The sequence below is a fragment of the Silurus aristotelis genome (genome assembly GCF_946808225.1).
Source record: "Silurus aristotelis genome assembly, chromosome: 21".
In the NCBI taxonomy this organism is placed as follows: domain Eukaryota; kingdom Metazoa; phylum Chordata; class Actinopteri; order Siluriformes; family Siluridae; genus Silurus; species Silurus aristotelis.
Window position 1 is genome coordinate 12,300,342 of NC_139594.1, and position 12,194 is coordinate 12,312,535.

Below are 12,194 nucleotides of genomic sequence, written 5' to 3' on the forward strand. Positions count from 1 at the left end.
ACTAGTATAGAAAAATAATTAGCTGCCTGTCACACTCAAATTCCCCCCAAAGCTAATTTTATTAACTCTTATTAGCACAAGCATTTAAATATAAATAACTTCATGCTAGAATTAAAGACTTACAAGGACAGAGGACAGACATTGTAAATTATAGTTAATGAGCTAATTTGACAAGCAGTGGTACTGCCAATTTAAACATTTTCACTCAAATGGCCATGGTCCTGCTTAACCTGTGCATGGTGAACGTAAATCTGGAGTACACACTGAAGTTGTACATACTGCAAGTTCATACAGACATTCACACACAAATGACAGTTTTTCTTAGTTGCTTTGGAGCATTTCTTGAATCATCCTTATAATTTAAAAATCAGTAAGTGCATTCTCAAAACAATGTGAACAAACAGCACAATACATTGGATTTCTTGCAAAAGCCTGTTTTTTGCTCAAAATCCTTAGTACTTCTCTCAAAAGCAAGTATTTGTGTCAAAGAACATATCATTGCCATCAAGAAAACAAGTCATTTTATCATTGTTTATTATAAAGAGTGTGGTTTATGTGTGTCAAATTTTGAAGCAATCTGTAATTGAGAATATTTAATGCATCTGTGAGAAACATTTGTCTGACTGGTTGGTTTAAAATGTTTGCACAGATTTTGGCATTTGGACATTTTGGTGGACAAATGTCACCATGGATGGCTGCTCCACACCTCAACCTAAACTCACACATCCAAAAGATCCAAACAAAAGGTGCAGTATGGGTCATTTTTTATTGTGTGTCCCTCTAACTTGCAGCATGTTAACTTATATACCAATATATTACAAATCTGTTACATATTTGTTTTCTGCAGAGTGTAGATAATGTGTAGAGAGAGTGTATGTTGAACGTTTCTGTATTTAATTCATATTTTAAAAAACTTTCTTTCGGCTTCTCCCATTAGGGGTCGCCACAGCGGATCATCCGCATGTTTGATTGGCACATGTTTTTACGCTGGATGCCCTTCCTAACGCAACCCTCCCCATTTATCCAGGCTTGGGACCGGCACTAAGAGTGGCTGGGGTTGGTTCCCTGATCGAAGATCAAACCCAGGCCGCAGCGGTGAGAGCGCCGCATCCTAACCACACAAATATATATATTTGCAGTATTCATAAAGTGAATAGTTATAAGGCTATGGCAGTGAAACATGTGCAGATACTATTGTAAAGGTACAACAAGTAGAAGGTTATAAGGCTATGGCATTGTGCAAAAAGCTGAATAATCAAGTGCACTAAATATATATGTATACCTATATGTGAAATATTAGGCAGGATGTACAGTATGTAGGATATATAGATGCAGTTTACAGGATCTACAGTATGTAAGGTATATATAGATACACATACATATAAATAAGATTTTAACACAGCCAAAGGGGTGCACAAGCCAGTGCTCTCTTAGTGTTGGTCCCAAGCCCGGATAAATGGAGAGGGTTGCGTTAGAAAGGGCATCCTGCGTAAAAACATGTGCCAAATCAAATATGTGGATCACAAATCAGAAAAGTGCAAAGTAATGGAGAGTGTGGTAGAGAAGTAAACAAAAGAGTGCAGGCAGGGTGGAGAAGAGTGGCAGGAGTGATTTATGATAGAAGGGTATCTGCAAGAGATGCAAGTGAGACCTGCGATGTTGTATGGTTTAGAGACAGTGGCATTAAATAAAAAAGACAGGAGATGGAGCTGGAGGTAGCAGAGCTGAAGATGTTAAGGTTTGCATTGGGAGTGACGAGGATGGACAGGATTAGAAATGAGTTTATTAGAGGAACAGCGCATGTAGAACGTTTTGGAGACAAGGTGAGGGAGGCGAGATTGAGATAGTTTGGACATGTGCAGAGAAGTGACATGGGGTATATCGGTAGGAGATTGCTGAGGATGGAGCCACCAGAAAGGAGGAAATGTGGAAGGCCAAGGAGGAGGTTTATGGATGTGGTAACGGAAGACATGCAGGTAGTTGTTTTGAAAGAGGCAGATGTAGAGGACAGAGGGGTATGGAGACGGATGATCCACTGTGGCGACCCCTAATGGGAGAAGACAAAAGAAGAGGAAAACATATAAATAAGATTTTAATGCAGATGTATGCAAAGCACAATATGTGGAGAGAAATGGGTGTATAAATTTACAATATGCAATATGTACTTTGTATGTATAACTGTACAGACGTTATACACAGTGTTTATACATTGTTCTAACGGTGTAGTGTAGAGTTCAGTAGGGTGATAACGGATGGAAAAAAGCTGGTCCTAAACCTGCTGGTTCCGGAGTGTATGCTCCTGTATCTCCTTTTTGATGGCAGGAGGTTAAACAGTTTGCAGATGGATCAGCAATCCTTGTTGCTGATCCATCTGCAAGTAAAGGTGCAGATACCCAGGTGAACCCAGTAAACTTAGTGATCTGTACAGTGGTGATGACTGTATTGAACGCAGAACTAAAGTCTTCTGATGTAGGTGTTGTTTGTATCCAGGTGGGTGAGTGCTGAATGAAGACCCGTGGAAACTGCATCCAAACTGCATTCCACGGTCCAAACGGCAAACTGGTATGGGTCCAGTGAAGGTGGTAGGCCCACAGTGAGGTTATTCAGAACCTGTTTCTCATCATAACAATAGGGGTGAGTGAAACTGGGTAAAAATCATTCAGGCATTCTGCAGTTGAATGCTTAGGCACTGGCATGATGGATGTAGTCTTTAAGCATGTAGGAACCATGGCTTGGGCCAGTGGCAAGTGGAAAATGTCATTGAAGACCTGTGCCAGTTGTCCAGCGCATGCTCTGAGAACACGTCCCGGTATGCCACCTGGGCCAGCTGCCTTGCGTGCATCCACTCTGCTAAATGTTAAATAAAAATATAATTAGGAGCTGGCCTAAGTATACAAAGGAATTCATGAGAGAGAACATGAAACTTACTTTCTTTCTACTTTCACTGGGATTGTTCTTGGTAAGCTTACCTCACTGATACAGATGGAAATCCTCATCACGGACCCACGGAGCATAGAGGGTTAAGGGCCTTGCTCAAGGGCCCAAGGGTGGCAGCCTGGCTGATTTAAAAAAGTAATGTTATTTGAAACGTCATGCCAATTAAAGAATCAGCCAGTCAAAGAGTCTATATAACCAAATAGGAATATATTATTCAAATACAGTAGCCATTTTTTTTTTTACTAGAAAGCATGCCACAAACTTCACAAGAGAGAGGTTTAAGGTTTAAAGCAAAACATTAACATGAACATTAATCCCTGGTACCAGCCTGGTCATGGTCACGGTGGTATCAGTTCTTTATGCTGGAAAATAAACCAAACCAATGAAGGTAGAGTTTAAGAAAAATGTACAGTTTCAACTTTTCGCTGTTTAAATAAGCTACATTTGTAAATATTATAAATTTCTATTGTACCTAGCACAAAAACTGTACTGATATTCATTTTCACAGAATGGGCCTGTTACCAATCATTGAAATAAAACGGCTCATAGTCAAGTCACTAGCAATACATATAAATTAAATAACAATAATATCTGATATTCTATCCAATGACTAATGTCTAGGAATAATTCATTCATATACACTAAAACTAACAATATAAGTGAATACAAAAGAGCTTATCTCACATCTCAACAAATCAGGCTATATGAAGACCACAAGAAGAACTCAAATTTATTTCAGACAGGATGTTTTCTGCCCCCAAACTGCTTTACATAAAAAAATAATAATGATCAGACATACAGCAGGTGTCCAAAAAAGTTGTGTAAAAGTCTATAGGGGGTCGCCACTGCGGATCATCCGTCTTCATACCCCCCTGTCCTCTACATCTGCCTCTTTCACACCAACCACCTGCATGTCTTCCCTCACCACATTCATAATTCTTCCATGTTTACAAAAAATCACATAGAATTGCAGAAAGACCTTTCAGACTGAACCTACCGTAGAGCGCCACCTTGTGTCTAAAACCCATGTGTAGATGTCTGTGTTTATAAAAGCTATACACTATAGCTTATAAAAGCTATACACTATAAAACTACACAAGGATGACAAATTTTGTACAGTGGAACTGTAATGCCTTGGGGACATTTTGTTATTATGTTCATGGATTTATTCTGACTGATCACCTTTATTATAAACAATATTAGTGATTGGTCTCTTCCAGCATAACAATGATTCAATCCACATGACCCGGGGGTTCACTAAAGAGGTTACTGAGAAAAAAATTGTGTGAATTATATGCCATAATAAACACTATTACTTTTAGTGTTTATGTGTTTAGTGCGGTTAATTTGAGGTCTTCCGCTGGGTGGCAGTAAAGGTCCACGAAGAGAGCTGCTGTACACCACAAGAAGAAGAAACTGGCTTCACGCAATAAACAGATTTAAGATCAGAAGACTCTCATAGCGAACACAAAACCTGTAAGTAAAAACATTGGGATAAAAATGAAATAGTGGTTAGACAGTGCGGGTTATATCGTATGAAATATAGCATGCTTTCGTCGCACAGCTTTCTAATACGTGCTTGCTATTGCTAACAATCCAGCTAGCCTAATACAGCACTTCTGTCGGTGTAATTTATACAAACACGAGGTTTTTAAGGTGTTAGCCTGATATTAGCCGTGATGTATTTTTTTGTTTTGTCTGTAATTATTAACGATTTCCCAGCTGTTAGACTGCGGCTTGGTTTCTGTTTTCATCATGTCGTGTTTATAAACCAGAACGTGCTGTTGGTTCTATTCCAAATGGCTCAATTCACACTACATAAAGTGTACTATTTACAGACTTTACAACGTCGCTATCTAGGGTTGCTCTTGTATAATAGGAGCTATTTGGGACTCGGCCGTTCTCCCTGGAGAGCTTTCATACTAAATAATATAATCAAGTGTTTCTATTCAGTACTTTATATCCAATATTGTACATTCAAACCTTTAAAACAGTACTTAAATACAGTGCCTAAATGCAGTTCTTTATAGTCAGTACTCTTATACAGTGCATTATATTCAGTACTTTATATCTTCTTCTTCTTCTTCTTTCGGCTTCTCCCATTAGGGGTCGCCACAGCGGATCATCCGTCTCCACCTCCCTCTGTCCTCTACATCTGCCTCTTTCAAACCAAAATACTTTATAAACAGTACTATATATTCAGTGCTTTATATTCAGAACATTAATACAGTACTTTATATGTAGTCAGTACTCTTAGACAGTGCATTGTATTCATATCAAATTCAGTAATCCCTGATAAGTGATAATTGGGGGATTAATGTACTTTATAAACAGTACCTTTTAATCAGAACTTTATATACGGTATTTAGAGTGCATCATAAACAATACTTTATATACAGGACTTTATATTTAATACTAAGGGACGTGGTAGCTCAGTGGTTATGGCTTGGGCCTTTCAATCTTCAGTATTGGCAAGCCCCTGAGAAAGGCCCTTGACCTTCTGCCCCCTAGGGGGCGATGTATCATGGCTGACCCTACGCTCTGACCACAGATTTCCAACATCACTGGAATATGCACAGAAGAATTTCACTGTAAAAATCTTTTCTTTTCTCTCTTCCTGTATAGTACTGATGCACTTTGTTTTTCTGGTGTGGTGTATTTTAGAGCTGATACCGCACGCCCACATACGTGTCAACCCAGATAACATTAGTGGAATAAAGTGGTTTAGTTATATCTAATATCTCTGTTAAATATTGTTCCTTTGCTGTCATTACAGTCTGTAGTATTCTAATTAAGTTTGTGACTCTCTTTTAATAGGGTTTTATGAGTGTGAATATTTTGTTTCTTAGATATATACAGGTTGTAACCATCCGTCCAGATTCATGTTATTTATCACAACCAAACTTTTTGCCTGTTACTCATTTTATAAAAATCTTGAATGATAATAAGCAATTTTTATTCCCAGTCCTGTTTTTTTATGTGATATCTGTTGCTTTATGGAGTAACAGCATTTCTTTTTTCTTTTTTTTTTTTTTAAACAATGTTGTGTTAATTATTTTATTATTTTACTCTCAGTAATTTATCACACAGGTTTACAGCACTGGTCCTGGGTTATTGCTGTTATGAACAGCCTTTTGTTTGTTTTCTCAATTTTAATACAACCATGTCCGCCTAGCATGGTAGTTTGTTTGGCTCAAAATTGTGCAGGAAAGACCAATGAGTAATCCAGGACCAGGATTGGAATCCTGTCATGTAGCAAACGAAATACAGTGTATGACTGGTCACGTCTAGCTCTGTTTCTGTATTCACTGTGTCAAATCTTTGGACAATTGTTTTTTTACTTCGTGGTTGTACGATTAAAGGATATAATTAATTTTTTCTTAAACCTGGTCAGCATGGTGGTACAGCGTTTAGTGTTGCTGCTTTACTAAATGCTGCCTCACTGTTCTAACCTAATTGAATATGTTCACCATGTTTTTGTTAGTTTCCTCTGTATACTCTGGGTTCTTCTTTTTTCTGTCACTTAGAACATGGCTGACGTTGTGCCCAGGTTGTAGAAGATTTGTATGCATGGTTGTCACTTCTTGAACACAGTGTTCCTCAGATAGGCTTCAGTTTCACTACTACCCTGACCAGCATAAAGCAGGCACGGGAGAGGAGTAAATAAATTCTCAAGCCTTTTATTAATATTTGTTTCTGACTGCCGTTCACTGGAGCTGTTTGGTCAGATGGTTATTCACAAGAGATTACATTAATCTCTTCATGCAAGGAGGCACATGGTTTGTGTTTAAAATATATTTGCTATTGGCTTTTCATCTCTTTTTATTAATACTAGAGGGTAAAATGACTAAAGGACTAAAGAGTATCTGTTTAATCTGAATGTCTGCTGGTACTAGTATGACTGAAAATAAGACATCATGTTAATAAATAATGACTAAACTTAGAGGTTGGCTGCAGTATTAATGTAATGTAATTTCTCAGCCTTGTGCCTTACAGATCTGAGTGAACACTTGGCTCCAAAAGGCCGGGCGTGATCATGGGGAAGGCACTGTCCCACCTGTCCAAGCAGACATGCCATGAGACATCACCCCACGCCACACTGGCCTCTGACTCTGAGTACAACCGCATGCCCAGTGAGGATGTTAAGAATGGTGGCGATGTCTCTCACTTCCCATATGTGGAGTTCACTGGCAGGGATAGTGTCACCTGTCCAACATGCCAAGGCACTGGGAGAATCCCACGAGGTAAACATTACATCATTCAAATAAAAACACAGCACAAGTTTTACCTTCACGAGTTAGAAGTTATTTACATGTGTTGCCTATGAATTCACCAAAGGAACAGTGATACACTTGTGTTTTTAAAAACAGGGGTTTGATGCCTTTTAAATAGTTCTAGACCAGTTATGCTAATAAATCCATAATCTTATATTTTGTAATGCTTTTCAAGATAAGACACAGAAAAAGAATGTATATAGACAGATTTTCCATTCAACATTTAGTGTGTTTTGACAAATAGGGAATTATTCCTACACTTGGCTTTATTAAAGTTTATATCATCATTCATATTTTAACAAATGCTACATGTCTATTTATAACTATTGTCCTGCCTTGAGGGGAAAATTTACAACAGAAATTGATTATTCATTCATCGTAGGTATATATGTTTGGTAAAGATAGTACTTGATTTGGATTAGTATCTCCCCTGTGTCTACCACACTGTGGGAAAGAATGCTATAAAAGACTACAAAAAAATGAAGTTACAAATGGAACCTTTAATTGCAGGTCAGGAAAATCAACTGGTGGCACTGATTCCATACAGCGACCAGAGACTGAGGCCAAGGAGAACGTAAGAATAGATTACCTCTCATCATATTCTAACTGTATTAGCCATATTAACTACAATAATGTCATATGTAATTGTTGGAGAACTCTTAGCTTGTTATTAGGATGTAAAAAGCAGTCAGGTGGAGTAAATCTATGTATAGTGTGCTATTAACATAATCGCAATGAAATTAATTAGAATTTTTGTTTTTATAGTAATCACTAATCTGTTAATGAACCTATTTTTTAAAAGTGAATGTAAACTTTTATTTATTTTGCATTGAAACTTTATATTTTATGCTCAGAGTAATCTACCAATAGTTATTACTTAAAAATTCAATCATTTTGTTTATGTATTTTGTTTAAGAATAAGACATCTATTTAATTTTCATCTTTTACAGAAAGTTATACGTGTTCGCTTCTGTCATCGTTTGTCTGCTGTTCTCGGGCTTGGCAGTGTATTTCCTCTTCCCGCGCTCCATCGACGTCACCTACGTCGGGGTGAAGTCAGTTTATGTCACCTACGACAGGGACAACCACATTGTGTATCTCAATATTACTGTAAGCACCAAATCAGCATTTTGGCATATGCACTATGAGAACAGATCTAGAAAACCTGCAATGCCTTTATCTGCATCCCAGCTGCATTTCTTTAAGTAGTAAATACTAATCAAAATGATTTCATTTGTGATTGTTTTTCTTCTACAGAACACGCTGAATATTACTAACAACAACTACTATTCGGTGGACGTGGCCAACATCACAGCTCAGGTGCAGTTCTCTAAAACTGTGATAGGAAAAACACGTGTTAGCAATATTACCACCATCGGCGCACTCGACATGAAACAGGTAGGCCTTTTAAGTGGGATTTTAATCCACATCTTAATCCAGTTTTAGAAATCAGAAATAAACTTCTTAAATTCAGTATTAAGATGCTGTATACTGATATTCTGGCTATGTTTCAGATTGATTACATGGTGCCTACGACTATAGCTGATGAAATGAGTTACATGTAGTAAGTATGCTTTAAGTTCGTATATACAAACACGCCACTCATGTTCACAAGGCACTTTTAAATTATATGTGGAGACGTGCATAAAGTGCACCACAGGATCTTAATCCTCTGAGAATCTTAAACCAGCAGATCTTAATCCTCTATTACTTTTGTTTGTTTCTGTCTTCATGATCTAATGAAGGAAATGCTGAATTGTAAACTACATTTTTAATGCAAGTGTCTTTGCATGACCTTGACTTAGCAGTCTAGACTATGAAGTCACTAAGCAGTGTTTTTTTTTCTCTTTAGCGCTCTAAATGAAACATAAGCTGTATTTAATTGACTAATTATTGAGTTGTGTAATTTCAGTTAAATGTGTTTTATTTAACACTGTAATTCTGAAAATAATAACTGAATGTGTGTGGCTGCTTAAAAGGTTTAATGCAACAATAGAATTTTCAACTGCCAAAGATAAATTTGTGATGCCGAAGAAAGCAGAAGTGTAAAGACACATCAGAAACGTGTTGCCTCTTTTTGTTCACAGCTCATAGTTTTGTGCATTTGAGTATTTGACTACTTGTTGATTGAATCAGCCTCGTTCAGGCCCATCCAGAAAACCTAAATCATTCCAACCTTTTATTTATTTATTTATTTTTTTTTTTTTTTCCCCCTTAGTGATTATTGCACCCTGCAGACTATCAAAGTGCACAACATAGTGGTCATGATGCAGTGAGTATTTCACACGCATTTCCGAAAGAGAAAGCACAAGTGACACTAACCGTTTTCTTTAGTGAAACAGTGGGGTAACATTTCACCTGTTTTGACTTTTGCTTTGCAGGGTAACAGTCACCACGGTGTATTTCGGCCACGCTGAGCAGGTCTCTCAGGAGATGTACCAGTATGTGGATTGTGGGGGAAACACTACATCTTTGCATGAGTACAATCTAAGGACTCCTACCTCAGACTAATGCGCAGGCTGAGGCTACACTGTGTCTATTCCTTTTCCATGCAGTCACTTTAATTCCATTCGGTCAAACTGCTTAATTCTCGTTACATGCGTTTGTTAGATAAGCAAGGTGACATGAAATCATGAGTAATGCACTTTATTTTTCAATCTCCCAAGACCTTTGAATATCTTTAACCTTCTTGCAGAGGTTTAATGCAGACAACTAAAAACCACTTGCAGCTGTATATTTGTGTTCTCTTTTAATACCTTTAACAAAAACACTGCTGCAACACTTGGGAACAATGCTTAATGTCTGAGTGTCTGTAACAAAACAAACAAAAACATGCACACATTTAAAACTTTTCTGCTCGAACGGTTACATTCTAATATTGGTAAACAAAAGACAGAGTATCCTGATGCTAAAACGCCACGCATGTTTTTGAGCTCTGTTTGGGTATGTGTAGTGTTAAAGTAAAGTTATTTATTAGAAGTATGATTTTTCATTCTGGCAGCACTTGCAGACTCACATCTGCTGTTTTTTACCCTGCAGTGTGTTCTCTAGGTGGTGAAAGTTTGCACTTTCTATTAGTTTTTATCACTTTTCAGCTTATTAACCAATTTTCTTGTTTCAGTTTTTGAGATATAAAAGGGGCAAAATACATCGAAATGAATTTTTCCTCAAAACACAGATAATGAAAAGCAGAACCTTGTGAAAAAGGAACAAAAGGAACCTTGTGTGGAAAAAGGAACAAAGCAATTACAATGCCAATGTTTTAATTTCTGCTCAAACATTCCCAACCACACAAGCGTTAAATTATATGCTGACTAGGATATATCTACTCATATATCACATTAACAAACTACTTCTTAACCCACAGAACTAGTAGTATTCAGCTACATCGACATTTGTGTCGATGATTTGTCATTTTTAACATTGCACATGAAATATGAATAACAGAGAGCTTTAAAACCTTTTAATCTAATTTGTATAAACGCTTCTAATACAAAATCCATTAACCTAAACTAAATAAATATTCATAAAGTGATTTGTATCAAACATACATTTAGATTTTGTTTATTTCCGTTACATGAAAATGATTGGATATTAATCGCTGAACCACTGAATATTTGTTTCAAGTTCACATCTATTATAACATTGTCTATTGAAAGTCTTTGTGCTTGTCTGCAAAGGAACATTATTTTTATATTTAATTTAGCCAAAAAATACAGCAAATAAATGGTTGAAGGTGTCATTATATTTAACAGTTGTCAGGCAGTATGTGAAGTTTGTATGTTGTTTCAGCTTACGTTTAGCTTAGTTTTAACAAAGAGTTCATAATTCTAAATGCTGAAATTATTGTGTAATAAAAAAAATAAAAAAAAGACTTGTACAAAGTGCACTAATAGTTTTGGTACATGTTCATCTAAAGCGTATTATCATCGCTTGAATAAAGGCTCAAATGCTCATTTGACTTCCTTAATCAGTGTGTTTGTTTGATAAAGCTCCACAGATATCGCAGATATCAATCATGTGTGGTTTACTTAAGCTAGGACAGTGGCAGATGGTTAATATCTGGTTTTCAAGCTGGAACTCTTCCATTGAAAACAATATTAAAGGGGGCAGGGGTGAGAGAGATGGGGGGGGGATTATATAATTATAAATAAAATGTATTTTTAAAAATTTTATGGATTTTAATGCAACAGCGCTACAGGCTAAGTTGAAAATGTAACCATCATTGGTTCTTGTTAACATAATAAAACATTTTTTTTAACATGCACTTCATTGTTGCCACATATCACAACATCCCCAATCAGGAATTTGCTGCAATGTAAACCAAATTGATCACAAACACACACTCAGTAATGTGTAGTAATATACATATATTCAAGTTTTCGCTAGTGATCGTAATAAGGTAACATTTGCTTTATGAGGTCATAGAAACATCATTCAATGTGGCACTTGTTCTGCCGTGGCACAATGAACTTTGCTCTGCAATGTTGCTAATTAAACCTTGGATTACATAGAGTCTGTTCAGGGGTGAAGCACTTTCTGAATCACATCTTTTTTTTTAAACAAATCTAATCTATTATAAACGATTTGTAAACTGACATTTTTTAATAGTTTTTTTTAGAGGGTTTGCTATAAGCAAAGGTCCATTACAATAAATAAAGTACTTTTCACCTTATTAAAACTGTAACTCTAAAATTAAACTGTACAAAATTCATTTTTAATATTCATTGAGTCACTTGTTATAAAAGTGCACCAAAAGGCATTGATAGAACCAATGCTTAAGAGTATTTAGTGGTGTTATTTAAATCACAGAATTGATAACATCTTGCAATATTGCCCAGCTATGCTGTTAAATAATTTACTCAGTTGTATCTTAGCTTTAAAGAAAAGCTATTTTTTGTGTGTCCTTGTTATTGCTGCCCTGAGATGATGAACAATCTACACAAGATCATGAAACGGAGAAAGAAAGCAACAGGTACAACA

General features: G+C 36.6%; 1 protein-coding gene across 2 annotated transcripts; it reads left to right on the forward strand.

Moving 5' to 3' along the window:
* Positions 1 to 4,271: 4,271 nt before the first annotated feature.
* Positions 4,272 to 11,181, forward strand: tmem106bb (transmembrane protein 106Bb). Of its 2 annotated transcripts, none has more exons than XM_083523343.1 (8): positions 4,272 to 4,413; positions 6,934 to 7,181; positions 7,722 to 7,785; positions 8,162 to 8,321; positions 8,469 to 8,609; positions 8,726 to 8,775; positions 9,430 to 9,483; positions 9,593 to 11,181. In XM_083523343.1, exons 2-8 carry the CDS (start codon positions 6,974 to 6,976, stop codon positions 9,720 to 9,722), a joined length of 807 nt encoding a protein of 268 aa, XP_083379469.1. In that variant the 5' UTR covers positions 4,272 to 4,413; positions 6,934 to 6,973; the 3' UTR covers positions 9,723 to 11,181. The 2 variants fall into 2 exon arrangements, with proteins under 2 accessions (XP_083379469.1, XP_083379470.1); XM_083523344.1 differs by having other exon boundaries at positions 4,294 to 4,413; positions 6,919 to 7,181.
* Positions 11,182 to 12,194: the final 1,013 nt, after the last annotated feature.